The 23759-nt window shown below is 49.3% G+C and overlaps 1 protein-coding gene across 1 annotated transcript in view; it reads left to right on the top strand.

Moving 5' to 3' along the window:
* Positions 1 to 313: 313 nt before the first annotated feature.
* Positions 314 to 23759, top strand: part of LOC128062146 (sodium/glucose cotransporter 1-like) — a 46903-nt gene continuing 23457 nt past the window's right edge. The window contains exons 1-7 of the mRNA XM_052654485.1: positions 314 to 430; positions 4856 to 4927; positions 7867 to 7971; positions 9421 to 9480; positions 16659 to 16763; positions 18195 to 18300; positions 19442 to 19522. Of these exons, the coding sequence (XP_052510445.1) occupies positions 314 to 430; positions 4856 to 4927; positions 7867 to 7971; positions 9421 to 9480; positions 16659 to 16763; positions 18195 to 18300; positions 19442 to 19522 (646 nt within the window). The remainder of the gene's footprint in view (positions 431 to 4855; positions 4928 to 7866; positions 7972 to 9420; positions 9481 to 16658; positions 16764 to 18194; positions 18301 to 19441; positions 19523 to 23759) is intronic.

The raw sequence follows: 23759 nt of genomic DNA, 5'->3' as shown, positions 1-23759 counted from the left end.
CCTGGCTACCAGACGGACGGCGCTGTGCCTGGACCGGCAGTCAACCGGCTGCCCTCAAAGAGCGGCCTCCAGAAAGTAGGAATCGGGCCGCGCGGGGCCTGCCGGAACGCCCAGGCTGCCCCGCGGCCCTTCCCAGCGTGCCCCGCGGCTCTTCCCAGCGTGCCCCGCGGCCCTTCCCAGCGTGCCCCGCGGCTCTTCCCAGCGTGCCCCGCGGCCCTTCCCAGCGTGCCCCGCGGCCGAGGCGCCAGAGCCCCACTGAGGCCGTTGCAACCTTCGGTCAGCGGGTGGTGCTCACTCGCCGGGAGGCACCACCATGGTATCCGCTTGGCAGGGCTTCGGCTGGACGGCTCAGCTCTTCACCTCCATCAGTACCCTGGACGTCCTGGTGATAGTGTTGTACTTCCTGTTGGTTCTGGGCATCGCGCTGTGGGTAAGTGGGGCCTGGAGTGGGGGGAGGGGAGGGATGAACCCCAGGCCAGTTCCCGACCCTCCCCTGCCTGTCACCTGGTCCCCCCTCGCCCCCCTCCTGTCCTGCTCCTGCGCAGCCCTTTGCCGGGAACTCTCCAGCATTCCTGTGCAGCCGATCTTCCAAGGAAATCCAAGCCCATCTTCCCTACCCACCCGCCCAAATAAACAGGTCAGATGGACCAGTGCGCACGGCCTGGGACCCACGCTGCGTGTAATACGGAGTTGCTGTTGTGACGGTCGCAGTAGTGACCGCTGCCCAGTAGTGGCCACAGGCCCCTGCAGGGCCGGGTTGGGTATTGAGGGCTTTAAGGTGGCACATCCGCATAACCAGGCTGTGGGTCACAGATGAGGAAAAACAGGTTTGAGGAGGCTGAGTAACCACAGGGAATGATGGCGTGCAGCTTTGAACCTAGAGCTGCCCCTTCCTGAGGCATGAGGGTAACCATGCAGAGGCCCTAGCTGGCAAAACCTCGGAGGTCACGTGTATTTCAGGGCCCTGAGTATTCCACTGAATTTGAATTGAGCGCTTACATACTCTGGAGTGTGAAGTTCTCTTAATAGGTTGGTCCCGGGTCTGTGGTACTGCCATCTGCCTGCTAACGTTTCACCTGTTCAGTCACTAAGTCGTGTCCGACTCTTTGTGACGCTGTGGACTACAGCACGCTAAGCTCCTGTCCCTCGGAATTTGCTCCAGTTCATGTCCATTTAGTCAGTGTTGCTGTCTAACCATCGCGTCCTCTGCTGCCCCCTGCTCCTTTTGCCTTCAGCCTTTCCCAGCATCAAAGTCTTTTCCAATGAGTCGGCTCCTGGCTTAACTTGTAAGCACTCACAGAGATGTCCCGAAGATATACCCTCAGAGCCAGACAGCAAAAGGTCAGAGGGCAGGGCAGAAGGCTCTGGCTTTGATCCTGGTATGGCTAAGCTGTTAGCCATCAGAAGCCTCTCCCTGGCCTGCTTTATGAGCGGGAGTACCTGGTGGCAATGTCACTCTTTGCTGACTGGGGGGAGATTTCATTCTGGGCCTCTCCCTCCCAGCTGGAGCTTTCCTGCCCATGTGACCTTTAAGCGGAGTGCTTCATGAGATTATGAGCAGGATCTTAGTGTGCAGAATCTGACCCTTCCAAGCGGGATCTTTGGGCAGTCTCTTGAGGGCTCACCATGCTGTGTGAGTGGGCAGACAGAGTAATGGAAATATGGTCTTCATCTTCTTAAGAGAATGTTTTTTATCTCTTCCAAGTGGAAAGAAGTCTGAGATTTATCTAGATCATTCAAATGAATGATTTTTTTTTTTTCTAAATTGGCTTTCATTATGAGAAACATTCCAGGTGGCACAGTGCTAAAGATTCTGCCCTGCCAGTGCAGGAGATGCGAGAGATGAGGGTTCGATCCCTGGGTCGGGAAGATCCCCTGGAGTAGGAAATGGCAATCCACTCCAGTATTCTTGCCTGGGAAACTCGCATGGACAGAGGAGCCTGGTGGGCTACAGTCCGTGGGGTCACAAAGAGTCGGCCATGACTGAGCACACTCGCACGTGAGAAGCACCCTCCTAGGCAGCCTCGGCTGGGCTCCAGGCAGTGGGCACTTGTTTGGGGCCCTTCCCCCAGCTGCCCTTAATTAGGAAGCCCCACCCAGTTTTCTTCTGGGCCCAGCTGGGGGAGGTCTGGCCAAGCTCAGAGGACCTGTGAACCATCTGGACGCTTCCAAAGGAAACCTGCTGTTCCTTTTGTTCCGCTAGGGGCCCAAAAGCATGCGCTGTTGTCCAGAATGCTTCCATCTTTTTCCTTCTCTGTATTGTTATTTTTCCTTTGGTCCTCTTAAAAATTCATATATTGTTTTTAATCACATGTTAATTGTAAGAAGTAAAAAGATTCATTAGCTGTCAGAAGCAGTTACTGCTCTTTCCTCATCCTTCCCCAGCCCCCGAGATCCCCAGGGGCCATGTGTTCCTCCTCCCCTTTCTCAGTGACACACCCCTGAAAGGGAAGTGGGAGCCCACTCTAGTATTGTCTGGAGAACCCATGGACAGAGGAGCCTGGCAGCCACAGTCCATGGTGTCCCAAAGAGCTGGACATGACTTAGCGCCTAAACAGCACCACAGACACACAGGCAGTTTTTGCATTTTGGTTTTACAAACAATGTGGTCATGTCATACACAGGACTCTGCAGCTTGCTTCTCCCCCTTACCGCACGACGTGAAGTGCTTCTGGGCTATAAGTAGAGGTCTAGCTCGTGTCTGTATCAGTTGCACGATAGCCAGACAAATGTGTGTGATTCAGCTCTTCCCTACTCACCGACACTGAGGATATTGCTGGGTTGTAGGTTTTAACGTGTTGTGCTTTTAATCTGTGTAGCATGGATTCCTGAAGTCGGAATTGCTACGTAGCACATGGGCACACCCTTGCCCCAAGCTCTCGCTGACCTGGTGTGTTGCTTCTGCTTTGATTTTGGGAAGGAGGTGGGGGCAGGCTGATGAACAGTGATAACAGCTTTGCCTTGCACTTTCTAGACTCCGCCTCCTGTGAAGCTGACCATCTCCTCGCGAGCTTGTTGTCCACTGATTTTCTTCTTCTGTGAATAGCCAGATCATGTGCCCATTTTTGAATTGGGTTGTTCAACCTTGCATTTATCAGCTTGTCTGTCTTTTGAGTTGGCTAATCTGTTTTTCCCAAACTATCATTTTTTAGGCCAGCGGTTCTCAGCCTCAGGACTACTGACGTGGGGACCAGATAACTCCTTGCTGTGGAGGTCTTTCCTGCGTACTATAGGATGCTTAGAAGCACCCCAAGCCCTGCCCCTTCACAGCCAGAAATATCTCCAGACAATGCCAGGTGTCCCTTGGAGGGTGGGGTTGAGAACCCTTGGTCTAGACTGTTACTGGCATCTTTCTGACACTTCAGTAAATCAAATACCTCTCCTTTCTTTTACATCTCGATTTCGTTCCTGCTTGCTCAGGAAAGTTTTCCCCACTCCAAGGATATACAAATATTATTCTAAATTTCTTCTAATATTTTATGGATTTTTACAAGTATTTAAATCTCTTGAACATCTGGAATTTGCTTTTGTATATAATGTGATGGAAGACCCGAGCTTTATTTTCTTCTGGTTATTAAGTAAACCACCCTTTTCTTTACTGATAGGAATTGGCCACATTTGCTCCTTTCTGAAATCATCCAGCAGCTTCTGTCCATGAAGCCCCACAGGGAAAGCTTGTCTTTGTTGCTGGTGTCTTGGGTCCTTTAAGATGCTTAAGGGGGAAAAATTTACATATTTGTTTGTTTGTCTCTGTTATCAATCTCAGCCTGGGATCTTTGAGAAAGTGGTGAATGCACCTTCCACCCCAGCAGCCCTCCTGCCGTGGTCAGTGGATCATTCTAGAAGGAGAGCAGGGAGGAAGGAAGGGGCCATGGTTGGTGGATCATTCTAGAAGGAGGGCGGGGAGGAAGGAAGGGCCATGGTCGTGTGTAACCACGTTCCTCCCAGGACCTCCTCTCTTCCTGTCTGGTTCTTTCTCTAATGGAAAGAGAGAGAGATTTTATTCGTCTTAGAACATTTGGTAAATTCCTTCTAAAAGTTCTAAGGCACATGTCCCTGCACCCTGCTGAGGCCTTCCTTAGGAAAGGCCAGCTCTGGCATCACAGGCTCTTGATTAGCACTTAGTGGATGGACGAATGAGACTGGGTTCAAGTGCCTGACTTAGAGAGCTTTTCTTTGGTGATGTGAGGGGACTTGGCTATAATGCAGATACTCTGGATGGCTGTCATAAGGTCTCTCTTTCCACGGAAATGCGTTTTTGTCAGCCAGCGGTCATCCTTGGGTCCTGCTGCTTTGGGCAATCCAGGAAAGCCTGGGCTTGTCCCTTGACCATATTGGAGTCTGAGGATCAGAGCTGGGGATCGGAGAAGAGAGCCTCTGGGTATGTGGCGAGGACACCATAATCTTAGCAGCGTGACTGCCCTCCTGGAAGAAGCTGGGCTGTGTTCACCTTCTCCATTCCCAGTCGGTTACGGCATTTGCACGCCACTCATCTCTCAGACTCTGATGGGAACCACGGCACTGGTTAACCATTTGGGGCGGGGCGGAGGGGGGCAATAAAGCAATATGGTTTTCACAGGAGTGTAAAGAAATGGGAAAGCCCGTGCAGTCTCACAGCTGGGAGGGACCACGGGCCCTCCTCTAACTCAGTGGGCAGACTTCTGTTCCTAAACAAACAGAACCCATGCAGTCTCACAGCTGGGAGGGACCATGGGCCCTCCTCTAGCTCAGTGGGCAGACTTCTGTTCCTAAACGAACAGACAAAACCAAGAGGGGAATGGGATCTCTGCAGAGGACATTGACCTGTAAACGAAGGTCATCACTGGTTGCTTGGACTCCCCCACCCCATTTTAAGGTTATCCTGTCGTGCAGTCGTGGGACGGTAGAGGACTTCTTCCTGGCTGGACGGAACCTGGTGTGGTGGCAGGTGAGCAGCCCCTGTGTGGCCCCCTGTGGAGCTGCGCGTGGATCTGTTTATGGCTTTCCTGTAGATGCCTTTTACCCTGCATGATTTAAAGTCGCTAAATCAGGAAAGTCAGCGCGTTAGTAGTTCCCTTAGCTCCCAGGCAGTTTCTTGCATAAGGGCTCCCTTAGCTCTCTAGGTGCCTGGGAGGTACGGAGCCTTGCTCTGGTCTGGGACCCAGAGCAGATGGAGCGCGCCCTGCTCTCCGAAGTGCACGGAGCAGAGTGGGCGTTGGATGGGACTCCTGTTTTCATTCTCAGAGTTACTGCCTAATGAATAAACTGTGGTGTGGTGCTATTAAAAGGCACTGCAATCAAAGAATAGTCTTGCCACTCCAGCTTTCTTTCTTTCATACCTCTACTCAGGCAGTGAATGCCCCGTGGGTGTGCGTTGCTCTCATCGGGGCCTCCATGCGGCTTATTCCTGGGTTGGTGCTCAGGCCTCCTCTTACCTGGCTCCGTGGTGGTGAGACTGACACTCAGGGCCCCCTCCTGCCCCGTGTTGCCTCTGGGCTTCCCCCCTTTCCTGCTGCTTCACCAGCCACTCATTCGAGGGCCCCTGGCTGCTTCCTTCCCACCCCCCTGGCTTCTTAACACTGCAGTTACACTCCACCTGGCGACTTGGCATTCAAGACCACTTGGTGGAGTGCTGGCAAGCCCCAGCTTGCTGCCAAAACTCCAGTCCTGGGTCCCTCTGCCCATCTGGCCCCTCACTTGAAAGGCCTGCCAGCCACTGCACACGACACGTCCTCTGTGCGATTGCCCCCCCGCCCCGGCCCGCCGTCTCTCATCCCGGAAGGGCAGCGTCAGCCCTCTAGCTGCTCAGGCTGACACCCGGGGAGTCGCGTCAGACTCTCCATTCCCTCTCACCCCATCTTCTAGTCCATCAGGAAGTCCAGCAACTCCGTTTAGAAAACAGATTTGAAATCTGACCGCTTCTCATCATCCTTCATGCGGATTCATTGTAACAGCTTCTCTCTGGACCCCCTCCTTCCACCGACGCTCCTCCACACCCAGCCTCAACAAGGCAGCCAAGGGGTAGGGCGTGCCGCCTTACTGCCTCGGCGCTCTGGGGTTTCCTGTGGCCCCCAGAACGGAAGCCAGTCTGTCAGGCCGCAGGTGGCTGGCCCGCACCGCCTTCCCTCCTTGGCCTTGAGAGGTTCGGCCGAGCTCCTCCCTCAGGGACTCTGACTCCGCTGCTCCCGTGTGGAGGTTCGCTCTCGGGGCCGCTGGGCCGCCCTCAGCCTCCTCAGGAAGGCCAGCCCCGCCCGCCCCGCTGCTCGGCGCTTCCTGGCTGCCTTCCTGCCTTCTCCTTCTCTAGGAGTTTACTGCTTACCACTGGCCGCTGTGCTGCAAAACCATCCCCTAAGTTATTCTGCTTAGACTCTTGTATAACAGACTGTTAGCTTCATGAGGGCAAGGATCTGTTTACTCACTAATGTCTGGTGCTTGCAATGCTGCCTGGCACATAGTTCGCAGTGGACATTTATTGATACTTAATAAATGATGACTTTTTAGCATACCTTTTCATTTAACTGGAGAAGGGAATGGCATCCCACTCCAGTATTCTTGCCTGGAGAATCCCATGGACAAAGGAGCCTGGCAGGTGTCAGTCCATGGGGTCACAAAGAGTTGGACAGGACTGTGTGACTAACACTTTCATTTAATAATGTACTAAGGTCTCCCTGAGTCTTTATAAATGTTGGTAGATAGATAGACTTTTATACACAGTTGCATCGTGGTATGTCATATGGACAGTCCACTACTTACGTACCATATTTTTGGGCAATTTAAACTGTATGTAGTTTTTCATTATTATGATAAAGGTAGCAAGTAAAATAACCACTTGGGTAATTAGGTGCCTCTCATAAGGTTTCTTTGCCTTCTATTCGTTGCTGCTAAGATGTTTGGCGCCTGTATGTTCTCAGTTGTGTATTAACTACACACAACTGTGCATTTTACATTTCGTGGTTTAAAATAACCAACAAACCCCTGTCATATTTAACGCTCTTGGTATTGAATGCCACTTTATCTTAGGGTAATTTTGTCAGTGCTTTGTTTTTTTGTTTTTACCTAAAAGGCCTTGTTATTTTCAGCCTCTCTTAATAATTTGGTTTTCAGTGATCTTCTGTCAAACACAGCAAAGTATTTGGGTTTGGATTTTTATGGCTATGTCTACTCAACTAAAATGCTATTATTGGTTTAGGAGGGATTTTGTTCATTTTAAATGCCTTTGGGATTTTTTATTTTGAAAGTACCAGATGCTGGCTGTTAAAAAAAACACACACACAAAGTCAAAATCCAATTATAGAACTTGAAATTTTCTCCCTATTCTATTCCTATAGCAGTGATTCCAGCCCCCAAAAGTATTTTTCATACATGTGCGGCCAGAGTCACACCCGTCTGCATATAAACACCCATGTGCACAAGTGTCTATGCACACAGTGCGTTTGGATAAGATTCCGTTATAAATGCTGCTTCCCTTGTTTGCGTCACTGGATAGAGCTCCTTTGGTCTTTCCGTAGGCTACACTGTACTTCGTCATATTCACTGCCTTAGTATTTTAACCATTCTCTTATAGTCAGGCCAGTTGTTAAGTATTTCTAAATTAACCTCAGACAGTGATGAGACTATACTCCTGCTAATATTTCTGCAGTTGCAAGTAAGTCAGTGGGGTTAGGGCAACATAAGAAGGGCGGTGCGGCTTTTTTCACTTCATCCCTGTTTTTACTTGGCTTCTAATTTATGGTGAGGCTTTAGTATAGAAAAAATACAAATGGGAATTCTGCCCAAGGTGTAATCTCTTCTGAGGAACTGTGAAATTCAGTTTGAGGTCACATTTGTGAAAATTGATTTTTGGAGTTGGTTAAGAGTTCTGACCTGTAACTGTCTTTTGATTTTCAGATAGGTGCTTTTCTTTTTGCCTCAAATATTGGCACTGGCCACTTTATGGGTCTGGCTGGAAAAGGGGTGTCTTCAGGGATCGCTGTTGGGGCCTTCGAGTGGAACGTGAGTAGTGCCTTTGGTGGCAGCGAGCCTCCACTTCTGTCCAGATGAAATTCAGAGAGGCCTGAGTGAATGTGCAAGACTCCTTGGGAAGTCATGGAAGAGAGGAACCAAGCCTTTCACTTCTCAAAAAGATTGTGCTGGTTTTCATTCTCCTTAGTAAAGTAATAGAGAGACAGAGAGTGTTTTTATTCCAGGGACCATGGGAATACAGTTGGGAGACTAGTCAGGTAGGATCATGGTAACAGATACATGCAAACATAAACATCCGTGTATATACACACAGATACATGTGTATATACGTGTGTGTATTTGTCTGTATATATACATTTCCAGTATACAATTGACCCTTGAACAGCACACGTTTAAACTATGCTGGTCCACTTACACACAGATCTTTTCCCGTAAATACAGTACCTGTGTTTTCATTTCACAGATCTTTAAATTGACTTAAGTGGGGACAGTTTGTGTTTGATTAGAGATCACTGTATGTGGAATCAAAAGAACTAGGGTTTGAGTCCTGATTCTGTCCAAACTCTTTCAGCTTCACCCTTGGGTGAGTCATTTTTCAGTTTGTTTTTGAGGCAGATTCAGCATTATGCAGATTTTTCCCTATATGGGAGTTGGTCAACTGTACGTTGAGAACAGGGTCAGCTGAGTTCTTTTTCAAGTGATTACTATAAAACTCCTAACTGATCTGTTAATACCAGTTTCAACTATAAAACTTATAAAATGGATTATTTATTTTTAATCTGTGGGATATGGATATATTTGTTGTAGGATGTAGAGTTTGTTCACCTAAATTATAAGTGAATTTATAAGTTTTGGGTTAATTAACCTATATCTATATAAATCACCTGACCTTTTTTATCAATCAGAAAGCTCCCTCTTTCTGGGTCTCATCTTTCTCCTGGTAGATTACAAAAAGAAATAACACTTCTAACAGAGTCAGCTCCAAACCTAAGAAGGAGCCCTGGTCTTTACCACAGTTTACCTCTCAGAATTTACTAGCATCTCCTTATATTCAGCTTACCTCTTCTTTGTAAAGAAAGCTGAAGCAAGTGTATTACTTAATTTCAATAACTTGTGTAAATTTTGATTTAAATTCTGATTTTTTTCAACCTGTCTTTCTTTGTTTAATGATCAATTATCTTTGATCCTATCTAGAGCTAAGGAAACATAAATTTTAATAAATACCTTGAAAATTGGCTTAGTTAAACACAACCCCCCGACCCCGAAAAAATTAAGAATGCACCTTTATAGGCAAAGCTCAAGTGCTTGTAAGTTAATTTTGTTCTCCTGGAGGGTCTATTCTTGGGCTGTTGTTTGCAAGGTTCCCAGTAGTGATGCATTTATTGGGCTCAAGACAGTCAGTAGCCGAGTTTGCCGCCCCTTTAAGAGCCTGGTGGAGATGGGACGCTGACGTGATCGCTGTTCTCTCCTTGGTTTCAGGCTGCGTTCATCCTCTGTGCTCTTGGCTGGGTGTTTTCTCCTGTTTACATGAAGTCTGGGGTGAGTATCTGTGATCAGTTAGCCTGGTTCTGCAGTATTTTTTCTGACAAATATTATATAGTTGTACATAAAAACATGTTAGAGAACAAGTTAAACTTCTCAGTCTTTTGATTCTTGTACCGACATCCCTAAATCCTAAGAAATGCCTGAAATTATATCAGCTGACATGGATAAACAGGAGCCAGTAACTGCTAGTGTTTCATTCTGGACCTTATTCAAGGGTTCCCCTCTGAAGGCTTTTATAGAAAACATTTTAAAACTTTGTTAAAAAAATAAGACGTAAATTAATGAAGGGAACAACTCTGTTAACAACTGGAAGACAGCAGCCTAACAATGTTGTTAGAACTAACAGTGTTCAGTTCAGTTCAGTCGCTCAGTCATGTCCGACTCTTTGTGACCCCATGAATCGCAGCACGCCAGGCCTCCCTGTCCATTACCAACTCCCAGAGTTCACTCAGACTCAGGTCCATCGAGTCAGTGATGCCATCCAGCCATCTCATCCTGGGTCGTCCCCTTCTCCTCCTGCCCCCAATCCCTCCCAGCATCAGAGTCTTTTCCAATGAGTCAGCTCTTCACATGAGGTGGCCAAAGTACTGGAGTTTCAGCTTTAGCATCGTTCCTTCCAAAGAAATCCCAGGGCTGATCTCCTTAGTTCTCCCTAAATCCGAAAGAGGATGTATGAGGAACTGGACAGGCTGATTCTGGAGTGTACACAAGAGATAAGGGGACAAAGCCGTGTCAGCGCCTGGCTGAGAGGGGACAGAGAAGAGAGGTCCGGGACCAACGTCCACAGGGGTGCCTGGAGTGATGCCACCAGCGTGGTAGGCAGAGCTTTCTGTCGGAGAATCCACTTTAGATGGTAACCACAGACGGGGCCCTTTGTGGAAGTACAGGAGTCATGCTTTTGGAAAAGAATATCCAAGGCTGGATGCACTGAAGAGGGTGAGATGGGCAGGTCCACTTTACCCATGTCGCCACCCCCGACCCCAAGGTGGCACAGCCTCTGTGCCAAGAGAGAGCGGCCCAGCCTGAGACTTCTCCCATGAGGGGAGGGAGTGCGTGGACGTGCTCAGCTGCACTGGCCATGCGGAGCGCTGCCAGGAGGGCCTACTTGGCTCTCCCTCCCTCCAGAATGCGCAGTGTGCTGTGTGCCCAGGGCTCTCAGACGGCATCAGAGGAGCACAAAGCCCCCTCACGGACTCTTACCAGGAAGACTGCCAGCGAGCTGCTGGGGGCTCCTCACCTGCAGATCTCCCCAGCTGCTCACAGACACCCCTACTGTGCTGCGTGCATCACCCGCGTATGCCTCCACCCGTCAGCCAGCTCCCTCTGCTTATCCCCAGTGGCAGTGTGCTGAGCCCCGGCGGAAAGCTAGCGTCACATGCAGAAAACCAGCCTGACCTGTGGAGCTGGGAAAGCCACAGAGGAGTGCTCAGCCCACCCTCGGGAAGGCTGTCAGCACACAGCCTGGCTTTGTAGGATCAAGGAGGGCGTGAGAAGCCAGTGCGTCCACAAAGTCTGAGGAAGTCTCAGAAGCCCTAGCAGGACTGATGGGAGGTGTCTCTCTCCAGGAGCAGTCAGGGGAACGAGCTGCTGACCACTGCCTCAGTGCAGAGACAGCAGCAGAAGAGCACAGGGAACAGGAGCAATCAAGAGCACGTGACGGCGCCCGAGGAGTCCGATAGTTTAACACTGACGGACCCCAAAGACCTGCCCCACAGAGAGCTCAAGATGGTCGTCTGAAGGCAACTCAGTGAGCCACAAGAAAGCACAGAAAGACAGTTCAGCAGGATCAAGAAAACAGCACATAAAGGAAATTCGCTCAACAGAGAGAAGAATCATAAAAATAACCAAATAGAAATTCTGGACTGAAGATTGCAGTGAATGAAGTGAAAACTGCAGTTGGAAGCATCTACAGCAGACTTAGCAAAGCAGAAGAAAGATTCTGTGAGCTCAGCGACCGGCCATTTGAAATTATCCGGTCAAGGGGAAGCAGCTTCCCAAGAGGCTCAGTGGCAAAGAATCTGCCTGCCAGTGCCAGAGACACAGGAGGTGTGGGTTCCATCCCTGGGTCAGGAAGATCCCCTGGAGGGGGAAATAGCAACCCACTCCGGTATTCTTGCCTGGGAAATCCCATAGACAGAGGAGCCTGGCAAGACTGCAGTCCCTGGGGTCACAGAGTCAGACACGACTTGGCAACTGAGAACGCACACTCAGTCAGAGGAGAGCGAAGGGAAGGGAATGAAAACTGTGAAGAAAGCCCCTGTGAACGATGGGACGCCATCATAGAAACAGTCAGCATGCTCCTGGAGCCCCAGGAGAAGAGAGGAAGAAGCAGGCGGAAAGGCTGCTTACAGACTGAGAACTTCCCGAATCTAAGCAAAGGCTTGACTTGCCAAGATCATGACGCTCATAGGTGCCCCCTGCATTTTAACCCCAAACATCATTTGAAGAAATAATACCTGGAAATATCTCCTCTGGTGAAAATGTTAATTTACAGATTCAGCAGCTTAACCAACACCAGATAGAGTAAACAGAAAGGAAACTACATGTAGGGGCATGGCATAGTGAAGATGCTGAAGCAGAGACGAAGGGGACACTGAAACCGGCAAGGGAAAACCACAGCAGTGCACGCCGGGGGGCAGCGACACGCTCGATAGACGCCTTCTGCTCAGAACAGCGGAGGCCGGAAAACAGCAGAGTGACGCAGTCAGGTGCTGAAAGGAAGAAAAAGCTGTCAACCCCAAATTCTGTGCCCAGCAGGTTCAGTGGTTAGGACTCTATGCTTTCCTTGCCCAGGGGCCAGGTTCAGTCCCTAGTCTGGGAACTAAGATCCTGCAAGTTGTGTGGTCAAAATAAAAGTGAAGATGAAATATGTACAAATTGAAACATTATGTTGCACACTTGAAACCCATATAAGGTTATATGTCATTTATACATCAATTTAAAAAAGAACCATTGCTTGTATATTTTTGAGATTAGTTGTTTGTCAGTTGTTTCATTTGCTATTATTTTCTCCCATTCAGAAGGCTGTCTTTTCACCTTGCTTATATTTTCCTTTGTTGTGCAGAAGCTTTTAATTTTAATTAGATCATTTGTTTATTTTTGCTTTTATTTCCAGAATTCTGGGAGGTGGATCATAGAGGATCCTGCTGTGATTTATGTCGGAGAGTGTTTTGCCTATGTTCTCCTCTAGGAGTTTTATAGTTTCTGGTCTTACATTTAGATCTTTAATCCATTTTGAGTTTATTTTTGTGTGCGGTGTTAGAAAGTGATCTAGTTTCCTTCTTTTACAAGTGGTTGACCAGTTTTCCCAGCACCACTTGTTAAAGAGATTGTCTTTACTCCATTGTGTATTCTTGCCTCCTTTGTCAAAGATAAGGTGTCCATAGGTGTGTGGATTTATCTCTGGGCTTTCTATTTTGTTCCATTGATCTATATGTCTGTCTTTGTGCCAGTACCATACTGCCTTGATGACTGTGGCTTTGTAGTAGAGCCTGAAGTCAGGCAAGTTGATTCCTCCAGTTCCATTCTTCTTTCTCAAGATTGCTTTGGCTATTCGAGGTTTTTTGTATTTCCATACAAATCCTGAAATTATTTTTTCTAGTTCTGTGAAAAATATTGCTGGTAGCTTGATAGGGATTGCATTGAATTTGTAAATTGCTTTGGGTAGTATACTCATTTTCACTATATTGATTCTTCCAATCCATGAACATGGTATATTTCTCCATCTATTAGTGTCCTCTTTGATTTCTTTCACCAGTGTTTTATAGTTTTCTATATATAGGTCTTTAGTTTCTTTAGGTAGATATATTCCTAAGTATTTTATTCTTTTCGTTGCAATGGTGAATGGAATTGTTTCCTTAATTTCTTTTTCTACTTTCTCATTATTAGTGTATAGGAATGCAAGGGATTTCTGTGTGTTGATTTTATATCCTGCAACTTTACTATATTCATTGATTAGCTCTAGTAATTTTCTGGTGGAGTCTGTTCCAGAAAAATAAACGACCCAATCAAAAAATGGGCCAAAGAACTAAATAGACATTTCTCCAAAGAAGACATACGGATGGCTAACAAACACATGAAAAGATGTTCAACATCACTCATTATCAGAGAAATGCAAATCAAAACCACAATGAGGTACCACTTCACACCAGTCAGAATGGCTGTGATCCAAAAATCTGCAAGCAATAAATGCTGGAGAGGGTGTGGAGAAAAGGGAACCCTCCTACACTGTTGGTGGGAATGCAAACTAGTACAACCACTATGGAAAACAGTGTGGAGATTCGTTAAAAAATTGCAAATAGAACTACCTTATGACCCAGCAATCCCACTGCTGGGCATACACACCGAGGAAACCAGAATTGAAAGAGACACATGTACCCCAATGTTCATCACAGCACTATTTATAATAGCCAGGACATGGAAACAACCTAGATGTCCATCAGCAGATGAATGGATAAGAAAGCTGTGGTACATATACACAATGGAGTATTACTCAGCCGTTAAAAAGAATACATTTGAATCAGTTCTGATAAGATGGATGAAACTGGAGCCGATTATACAGTGTGAAGTAAGCCAGAAAGAAAAACACCAATACAGTATACTAACACGTATGTATGGAATTTAGAAAGACGGCAATGATGACCCTGTATGCAAGACAACAAAAAAGACACAGATGTGTATAACGGACTTTTGGACTCAGAGGGAGAGGGAGAGGGTGGGATGATTTGGGAGAATGGCACTGAAACATGTATACTATCATGTAAGAATCGAATCGCCAGTCTATGTCCGACGCAGGATACAGCATGCTTGGGGCTGGTGCACGGGGATGACCCAGAGGGATGTTATGGGGAGGGAGGTGGGAGGGGGGTTCATGTTTGGGATCGCATGTACACCTGTGGTGGATTCATGTCAATGTATGGCAAAACCAATACAGTATTGTAAAGTAAAATAAAGTAAAAATAAAAATTAAAAAAAAAAAGAACCATTGCAAGGAAAATAATGAAGGTTATTGGTTTCTTACACAAACCGTAAGGGGAGAAATTGATATATTGGACTTCAAAGAATAATTTTAAACTTTAACTCTTTGAAAGAGATTTTTAAGAAAATGAGAAGTCATAACTGTGGAGGAATATTTATAGAACACGTTCCTCGTGCGAAGAGCTGACTCATCGGAAAAGACCCTGATGCTGCGAGGGATCGGGGGTGGGAGGAGAAGGGGACTACAGGGCGTGAGATGGCTGGATGGCATCACTGACTCGATGGACATGGGTTTGGGTGGACTCCCGGAGTTGGTGATGGACAGGGAGGCCTGGCGTGCTGCGGTTCGTGGGGTCTCAAAGAGTCGGACACAACTGATCGACTGAACTGAACTGAAATGATTCATAATGAAACACTGATGTCCTGAATATACACATTTTTTTTAAAAAACTCATAATTTATAACAAGACAGCATTTCACCTTACAAATGACAGATAATGACATGAAAGGATGTTCACGCTCACTGATTGTTAGGGAAAGGCTACTTAGGGTCCCACATGGACACACTGACCCGCTGAGATAAAGAGGGCTGATGTGTCAAGAGCAGAAGAGGCTGTGGAGCTTCGGGGACCCCCTGCGTTTCCAGAGAGAGCTCTAGGGTGGCAGTTTCTTGCCCAGTTACGCCTTAGGACCCAGCTAATCTGTTCCTGAGTGTGGCACTTCCCCCCAACCCCAGAGACATGAAGGTCAGGTCCACACCCAGACTGTACAGGAAGTTCTGGTCTAATGGCCGAACCTAGAAATAACCTGAATCGTGGGGGGACGGACAGACAGCCCGCAGCATGGTACTCGGTGGCCCTAAGGAGTCAGGTGCCAGCGCGCTGACCTACAGGGCGTGGCGGCAGGGGAAAGTAGCTGGACAGGATTTGCGCTCCAGGGAAGGTGAGCTGGATATCCAGGATCAGGGGTGCAGAGGGTCCCAGACACACACCCTTGGGGGCTTTGAGGGCCATTGGAAATGCCTTATATCTTGAGTGTCATGGTGACCACACAACCGTGTGCATTTACCCAAACTCCTCAGATTTTAAAATGGGATCATTTTACTGTGTGTAAACCATGCCTCATAAGACTTAAGCATTTGAAATACTTGTGGAGAGGGCATGAAAATCGTGAAAGGCTTGGTTTGCCTTGCAGTCTAACGCTTGAAATTAGATTGCGACTGGACTGTGACGTCTTTTGAGATGGGTCTTTAAAGCAGAAATTGAGTTAGCATGAGGTCGTGAGGGTGGGTCCTAATTCAGCATGACTTTATGAGAAGAGGACGTTGGACACAGATGCGTACAGAGGGGCGGCTGGGCAGACACGGGGAGGCGCCTCCGCCAGCTGAGGGCAGGGGCCGGGCCTGTCCTTCCTCGTGGCCCAGGGGAACTGGCCCCTGACCCCACGCTTCCGGCCCTGGGGCTGCACGGCAGTGTGTCTCTCTCGGAGCCGCTGTGCCATACCTGTGCTGGCGGCCCTGGGTGTGGGGCGGCTTGGGGCTGACTGGGAAAGTCAGCGGAGTGCGTCAGGCGTGATTGAGGACCAGGCGGAGGGGAAACGAGTAGAAGCTGCGGGTGTCACACACGCAGCCAGGGCTGCAGGGAGCAGCCAGGACGCGCACGTGTGAAGCAGAGGGGTGAGCGCATAGGAGGACACTCATTGCCGGGGGTGCCTTTACCTCCGTGAGCCGCTGTGCTTGGGGCCAGGCGTCTGCTGAGCGAGGGGGGTGCTGCTGCCCCTGGGCACACGCAGCGTGAGGTGGTGGAGGCCGAAATGAGCAGGATGGTTCTGGACACCCGCACGCACACGAGCAGTGCGAGCACGGAGGGCCGGGAGAGCTGTGGAGTCAGGTCGTGTGTGTCTCTCAACAACATGGTATATTTGTAGTATCTGATAAAACATTTGATTTTGCTGTGTGATTATTTCACGAAAGTCATTTGTCATCATAGACAACGTCATTACTTCCGCTTTCCAAAGACTGGACAGTAGCTAGATTCCAGGCTTCTTGAAGACAGCGGTATCGCCTCTCCTCCCTGATACCCCGCACCTTAGCAGGTGTTCATGTAGAGCACCTGAGACTCCTGGGCTGTGTCTCCGTGCCCGCCAGCACTCTGCGAGCCCCCTGCCTCACACGGGCTTCCCTTACTGTTCTCCAGGTAGTGACGCTGCCCAGATACTTGAGGAAGAGGTTTGGTGGCTACCGGATCCAGCTCCTCCTCGCCATTCTGTACTTACTCATCCATATCTTCAGTAAGATCTCGGTGAGTGGTGTGAAGGCGAGTCCACGGAAGGGAAACACAGAAAAATCGATAGGCAGGACCAGGTGTGCCCCAGGAGTTTGCTCTGGGGCTTCCTAAGTTACCTGTCAGCCTCCACTATCTAAACTAAAGCAGAGAGAAAATAGCTAATACACAAGGTAAATGGCAGAGCACCTCCTCTGCCTCCCGAGCCTGTGTCCCCAGAGAACCTTGGGCTTGTTCCCGTCATGTCATCCGAAGGCGCCCCTCCCCTCCTTCAACCAGTCTACGTCCGTCCACCCTCACAGAGACCGGAACCCCCAGCTGTGACCTGTGAGGCCTTCCGGGCCAGACCCTGCCTCTGACGTGGTCTCCTTCCCGTACTGGTTTTCAGATCCTACGAGCTTATTCCCACTTGAAGCCCCTGACACCTGCTCTGCACCATGTCTGGAATGTTCTTCCCCCAGACCTTTCCAGTTTCACCTCCCTGGAGCGGCCTCCCTTGGGGGCCCCCATCCGTTCTCCTGTTTCTGTTTCCTAATACATGCCACCACAGGAGAAGATTGGTCTGTTTCCTTCCTTCCCGTCTGTCTTCACTCCAGGATGAGCTTCTTGAGCCCCTAGGCCTTGCCTGGCTTGCTCCCTGCCTTCCCAGCCAGCTCTGGGGCCGGAAGCTTGCTGAGAACATGGTTGGCACAGAAACACTGAGAGAAGTGCTCTTTGAGTGGCTGAGTGAGTGTCGCTCACCACACTGCGTGAAGACTGCCTATCTGGTGGTCTGCCCCCCTCCTTAGGAGGGAGTCCCCCTTGAGGACTGGCTGAGTTCGGTAACCCTAGGGCCCTCTGAACCCTGCCGAGTGTCCACCGTGTGTGCACGGATATGTTGGGAAGACCTCTGCCGATCGGTGCCCCTGGGGGTGGTGACCAGAGGGGCAAGCGGCAGGTTAGCCAGTAAGTGGAGTGCACACGCTGCAGGGTCAGCAAAAGCACAGCCCACGCTCAGCAGAGCCACCCGCAGGCCGTCAGCCAAGGGGTCTGCTGTGTACAGCGCCTGAGCTAAAAATGGTTGTAAAAACCAGAAACAGCCTACATCTCGCAAAGCCCACAGCGTTCAGCATCTTCCCTTTACAGAAAAAGCTTGCCAGTCCTAGGAAGCTGTCCACTCTGCCTGCCCCACTGGTGGAACTGCGGAAAAAGCCCGCTCTCTGAGCACGCTCCCCGCTCTGGGGCTCCAATCAGGAAGAGGCTAAGTTGCATTAACTGGATTAGCCCAAGCCTTAAAAGTGCTGCCCTTGGCTGAACTCACGGCCACCAGCCATGCCGCCCAGCGGAACATGGAGAGGCCCCCCTCGTGTCCACTGGGGAGGCAGTGGGTCTGATGGCTGGAGAAGGCCTCTGAGATCAGGGTCTTCCTGGGCAGCGGAAGTGCAGCCACTGCCTCCGGACTCATTTCAGGTGGAGATCTGCACGGGCGCCGTGTTCATGAGGCTGCTGCTGGGGCTGGATGTTTACCTGGCCTCCATGGTTCTGCTGTCAGTTACCGGCATATACTCCATCACAGGTGAGGTCGCTCGACCCCCACAGGTGTTTGTATTGAACAAAACCTCTGCTTCTTAGTGGAGACCCGAAGACAGTGAGATAGGTCCCGCTTCTGCACTTTCCCTGAGACTGCAAGTCATATTGCTGAGGCCTGAGAGAGCTGAATACTGAAAAGCGAGGCAGGGCTGCCCTAGTGGTGCCCTGGTCCTGGAAATCTCATCAGGCTGGCAGGGGCTTTCCAGGGGCCTGGGCAGGGCTGGCAGTGGCTGTGTTTGGGGTGGGGCCGGCCTGATGCACCAGGCTTTGGGATGACGGGGCGGGGGTGCAGATGGGGAGAAGGGAGGTGCCCGCTTCAGGTCATCCTGGTTGCCTGGTGACCTGGGCAGGCCATCGGATGAGACCTTTTAGGTGGACATTTCAATTCTTAATACTGATTCCATCTTGGGTTAACAACACGTGACGTGATACGGCCATGGTCCTGGGTGGCAGCCACTCCCCATCAACCACAAGACCATGGCGGGGGGCGCGGGGGCGACCATCCTCTGCCCAGACAGTCTGCAGCATGGTCTTCAGTAAATTGCCCGAGATGACCAACATGTCGTGATAAACTAGGTGTGGCAATGATTCTGCCCAGCTGTAGGCTAGTGTGTATGTTCTCAGCTCATTCAAGGCAGGCAGGGCTAAGCTGTGATGTCTGGGGGGTGAGTTACAGAAAATGCATTTTCAATCTAGTGATCCCTTCAGCTTAACAATGAGTTTCTCATGATGTAATCCCATCAAAGTGGGGAAGACCTGTATACTTTTTTGCTTAGGAAAACGACCGGATTTTCATCCAGAAAATGGGAGTAAAAGGAAATTGGGATATAGCTAGGCAGAGTAAGACTCCAGCAGCAGATCGCAGAGGCTGTTCAAGGGGAAGAGCAGCACTCGCCTGGCCTCAGCATAGAGGGCAGCCAGGCCCGCTGAACTGAGGAAGGAGCTGGGTGTGGAGACGGGGACGCGTGCAGCCAGGCCCGCTGAACTGAGGAAGGAGCTGGGTGTGGAGACGGGGACGCGCGCAGCCAGGCCCGCTGAACTGAGGAAGGAGCTGGGTGTGGAGACGGGGACGCGCGTGTGCGCGCGGCACGCACAGTGACTGCCTCGCCCCTCTCTCACCCATGCAGGTGGCTTTGCAGCCGTGGTTTACACTGACATCTTACACGCCAGCTTCATGGTTCTGGGCTCTGTCTTCTTAATGGTCTATGGTAAGTAAATCTAGGGGCTGCTGGGCACCACGGTGGGGTTGGGGGGCTCTGGCCACTGCCTGGGGCCATTTCAGCACCATCCTCTCACAGACAGGGGTGAACATTGTCTGAGGTCATGCTGACCACCTGGGGTGGAAACTTCTGCTCGTGGAGAAAGAGGAGTCGAGGAGCAGGGCGTGACCGCAGACCCCGGGCTCTGAGCAGCAGTCGGGAGCGGCCCAGCACGCTTGGCCCCGCTCTGAGCCATGCCCTTCCTCTCCATCGGAAGCCCCTCTCCTTCTGTCCATTGAGTTAAACCCGTCTGTCAGGGTCAGCGGAAAACCCGCCCCAAACCTGTGGCTCCATAACTGTCACACCTCTGCACCCTTGTTCTCTGGACTTGCCTCACGAGCACGCGACATGGCGCCTGCTTGCTTCCAACGTGACGTGCTTTGTTGGTGCTTACTTGATCGTTCATTGCATTACAGAAATAAGTCACGCCCCCAGGTCTAGAGCTTCTGAGAACCAGAGCCATCATATCCTTCACACAGTGTGTAGTTTGATGCCCACAGTAGGTGCTTAGTACCACGAGTGAGGGTGACAGCTGATACGAGCTGAGAACCAGGTGCCAGGCAGGGGTTTGTCTGTCCTGTCTCATTTAACCGTCACAGAACCAGGAGGCCTTGCTGTTTTTATTGTCCTTAGTTGACTGATGAGGAAGGCGAGTTACTCAGTTTAATAACTTGCTGATGAAACACACCAAGAGTAGAACTCCGAGCCGCATCCCTCGAGCACGAAAGCCCCCGATACACAAACAGCCTCTTACGGTGCCGGTACCCACTGGCTGGGGGAGCCTTACTGAGCTTGGCGGTGGGTCATAGCTTTGTCTTGCAGAAACTTAGAAGGAAAAGCTCTGGGCTCAGGTACTGGAAAATTACTGAAGTGATACTTGAGTTGAGTTGAAGGATCATGGTTCCATAGAGCAGATTACTGAGCCCACGGGAGGAGAACATGTAGGCCCGCAGAGTCACAAACCACAGTCTCACCATTCGGGAAGCATTAGGGCTCCCTGAGGTATACTCAGCACCGTGCTTCTGGGACAGAACACGCTTCCGGCATGGTCCAGGGAGTCTGTAAAGGATCTGGGAAGGAATGACCGATTTGAGTGACAAAATTATAAACTATAAAATACTCTTTAAGTCACTGTGTTTCTTTGTGTGCTAGTATTAAATATAAACTTTATTAAAATCTGCCAGGACCATCCCAATACTTGAGAATGATATCCAGTTAAACTTTGGGGGCAGGTAGAATAATCCATTTAATGTTAGGAGTTATATCTCTAAATAATTATGTATCATTTACTGTTACAGTCTGAATTTTTCTATCCCCCCAAAATTCATAAGTTGAAATCCTAGCCTCCAGTGTGATGGTATTGGGAGGTGGTTAGTTCTTGAGGGAAGAACCTGTATAAATGGCTTTAGTACTGTTGTGAAAGAGACCCCAGAGAGCTCCCTCGTCCTTTCTGCCACCTGAGGACATGGACAGCACCTAGTCGGCCAGCACCTTGAGCTTGGAGTCCCAGCCTCCAGAGCTGTGGGAAGTAAGCCACCCACTATCTGGTGTTTTGTTACATCAGCCCAAACAGACTGTGACATTTTCTGAGAAATTTAATGTTTTTTTTTTTTTAATTGGGGTACCCATGCTAGTTCTTCTGATAAGTAAACTGTTGTGGGGCTTGTTTTCTTTTTAAAATACACAAAAATTTGTAGTTACAAATGAATGTTGTCTTCAAACCAGTCGCTGTGGGAACTGATGCACATACAGCTTTTTTAACTTTTAATGAGTGTATACACAAGGCGGGCGGCCTGGGTGGCACTAATGGCAAAGAATCTGCCTGCCCATGTAGGACGCATAAGAGGTGCAGGTTCAGTCCCTGGGTTGGAAAGATCCCCCGGAGCAGGGCCTGGCAACCTACTCCAGCATTCTTGCCTAGAGAATCCCACGGACAGAGGAGCCTTGCGGGTTAGCGTCCATAGAGTCGCAAAGAGTCGGACATGCCTGAAGCAGTTGAGCACGCGTGTATGCATGCGTACACAAGGTAAACAAAACAGAAGGGCACCAGGTGAAATGTTTATCGCTCTCATTTTCTCGGCGTGGCTCCCCAGAGCCAACCAGTCTCCTAAGTTTTGTGTATGTCCTTCCAGAGATAGCGTACAGGCAGACCTTGGAGGGAGTGTGGTTTGGCTCCAGATGAGAGCGATGAAGCGAATACCGCCGCAAAGCAAGTCACACGAGGTTCTTGGTTTCCCAGTACAGAAGAGGGTTGCGTTCACAGCGGAGCACAGTACTGCGTCAAGTGGACAGCAGTAGTGTACCTGAAACCAAGGTGCATGCCTTAATCAACCCAGCGCTGTTAGAAGGACGGCACTGAGGGACTTGCTCCTTGCAGGGCAGCCCCGGCCCGTCAGTTCGCAAAACACAAGCAAACAAGCAGCGCAACATCCACAAAGTGCAGTGAAGCAAAACACAAAGTGAGGGGCGTGTGTGCGCATGTGTGTGCGTCTGTGCGAGTGTGTGCGTCTGGAGGTGCGCATCTCAACAGAACGGGAACGTCCGCGTGTGTGTTCCCCCCTGGAGCTCTATCTTAGGCGGATGTTCATATCAGTAGATAGAGACCTACTGTGTCTGCGCTGTGTTTGGTATTAACTTCTCGTTGAAAAGGGTACGAATGAAACTAGGTAGTGAGGGCGAGCATCACCAAGTGAGCGCACCCTGCATCCGGCCCCCAGGAGGAGAGTTGCCTTTTTGTTTCCTTCTTTTCCAAACTTTATACCGTTTGTGTCTTTTTCTTGCCTCGTTACACTGGCGAGGACATACATGGCAGGGGGAAGGCCCCAGCCTCCCTGTCTCTCTTCCAATTTAGCGGTGAAGCTTTGGCTGTTCCACCGTTAAATATTTGCTGTCACTTTTTTGGTAGATACTTTTTGTCATACTAACAAAGTTCCCTTCTGTTCCTAGCTTGCTAAGATTATAATGAGCAGGTTTTGAACAGTGGAAAAACATTTGTTTTTTCCACACCTGCTTAGGTGATCAGGTTGTTTTGAGTGTTACCCTTGCATTCCTGGATTTGTCAAGAAACCCCTCAATTCCTCTCCTAAGTGGCAGTTTTAACTACAGTCTCAGAAATGTATGAGAATGTGTGTTTCCTAACCTCCCATCTAACACCTGATGTCTTCAGTCTTTTTGAAAATAGGCCCAGGGACTTCCCTGGCAGCCCAGGGGCCGACACTCTCCACCCTGAGTGCAGGGGCCTGGGCTCAGTCCCAGTCAGGGAACTAGACCCCACATGCAGCAACTAAGACCCAGTACAGCCAAAGAAAGAAATAAAGTTTAAAAATAATAAAAATAGGCCTAATAGGTGAAAGGGCGTGAAAGTATCTCATTTTTGTTTTAATTTGAATTCTCCGGACACTAGTGAGGTTGAGCATCCTTTCACACACTTAACGGCCATCTGTACTTCCTGCTCTGTGAATTTCACATTCACGTTCACTGACGTATTTCTTTCCAACAGTTTTCCTTGGCCTTTGAGGTGTGAATCCTTCATATATGGTGCCGATTTCTTGTTTCAGTCTAACAAATTTTTTATTTGGTTTCCATCCTTTATAGAAGTTTGAAAATTTAGCATCACATTTATCAACCTCTCTTTTCTTTCTGTGCTTTAAGAATGTTCTACTCCCTCACCCAAGGTCATAAAAGATACTTTTCCTGTTTTCTTCTAATATCTAGGTGGCTTTGTAGCTCACCTCTTAAAAATCCACGTGGAAATTGTTTTTAGAAATGCCGTGAGGTGTCTTACTCACTTCATAGTCACTCAGTATCTTTCATTGACTAGTCTTGACTCCAAATGATTCGGGATCCATTTCAAAATTCAGAGGAACTTGGTTTATTATGCCAAAGCCCTGGGTTGGGAAGATCCCCTGGAGAAGGGAAAGGCTACCCACTCCAGTATTCTGGCCTGGAGAATCCCATGGACTCTAATCCCTGGGGTCGCAAAGAGTCAGACCCGACTAAGCGACTTTCACTCTCTCAAGGTGTTTTTCAGTTATGTAGGTGGGATTATGTGTGTTTTAGTGCCTTTTAAAGACATTTTTATTTAAGAATAAGGTTTTACACCGGTTAGGATATGGAGGAAGAAATGCTTTGAGCACTGAGGAGAATCCCAAACATGAAGTCTCACAAATATTTTGCTGGGATTGCA

This window comes from Budorcas taxicolor, chromosome 17, assembly GCF_023091745.1.
Source record: "Budorcas taxicolor isolate Tak-1 chromosome 17, Takin1.1, whole genome shotgun sequence".
Classification (NCBI taxonomy): domain Eukaryota; kingdom Metazoa; phylum Chordata; class Mammalia; order Artiodactyla; family Bovidae; genus Budorcas; species Budorcas taxicolor.
This window is presented reverse-complemented; position numbering and strand designations above follow the sequence as displayed.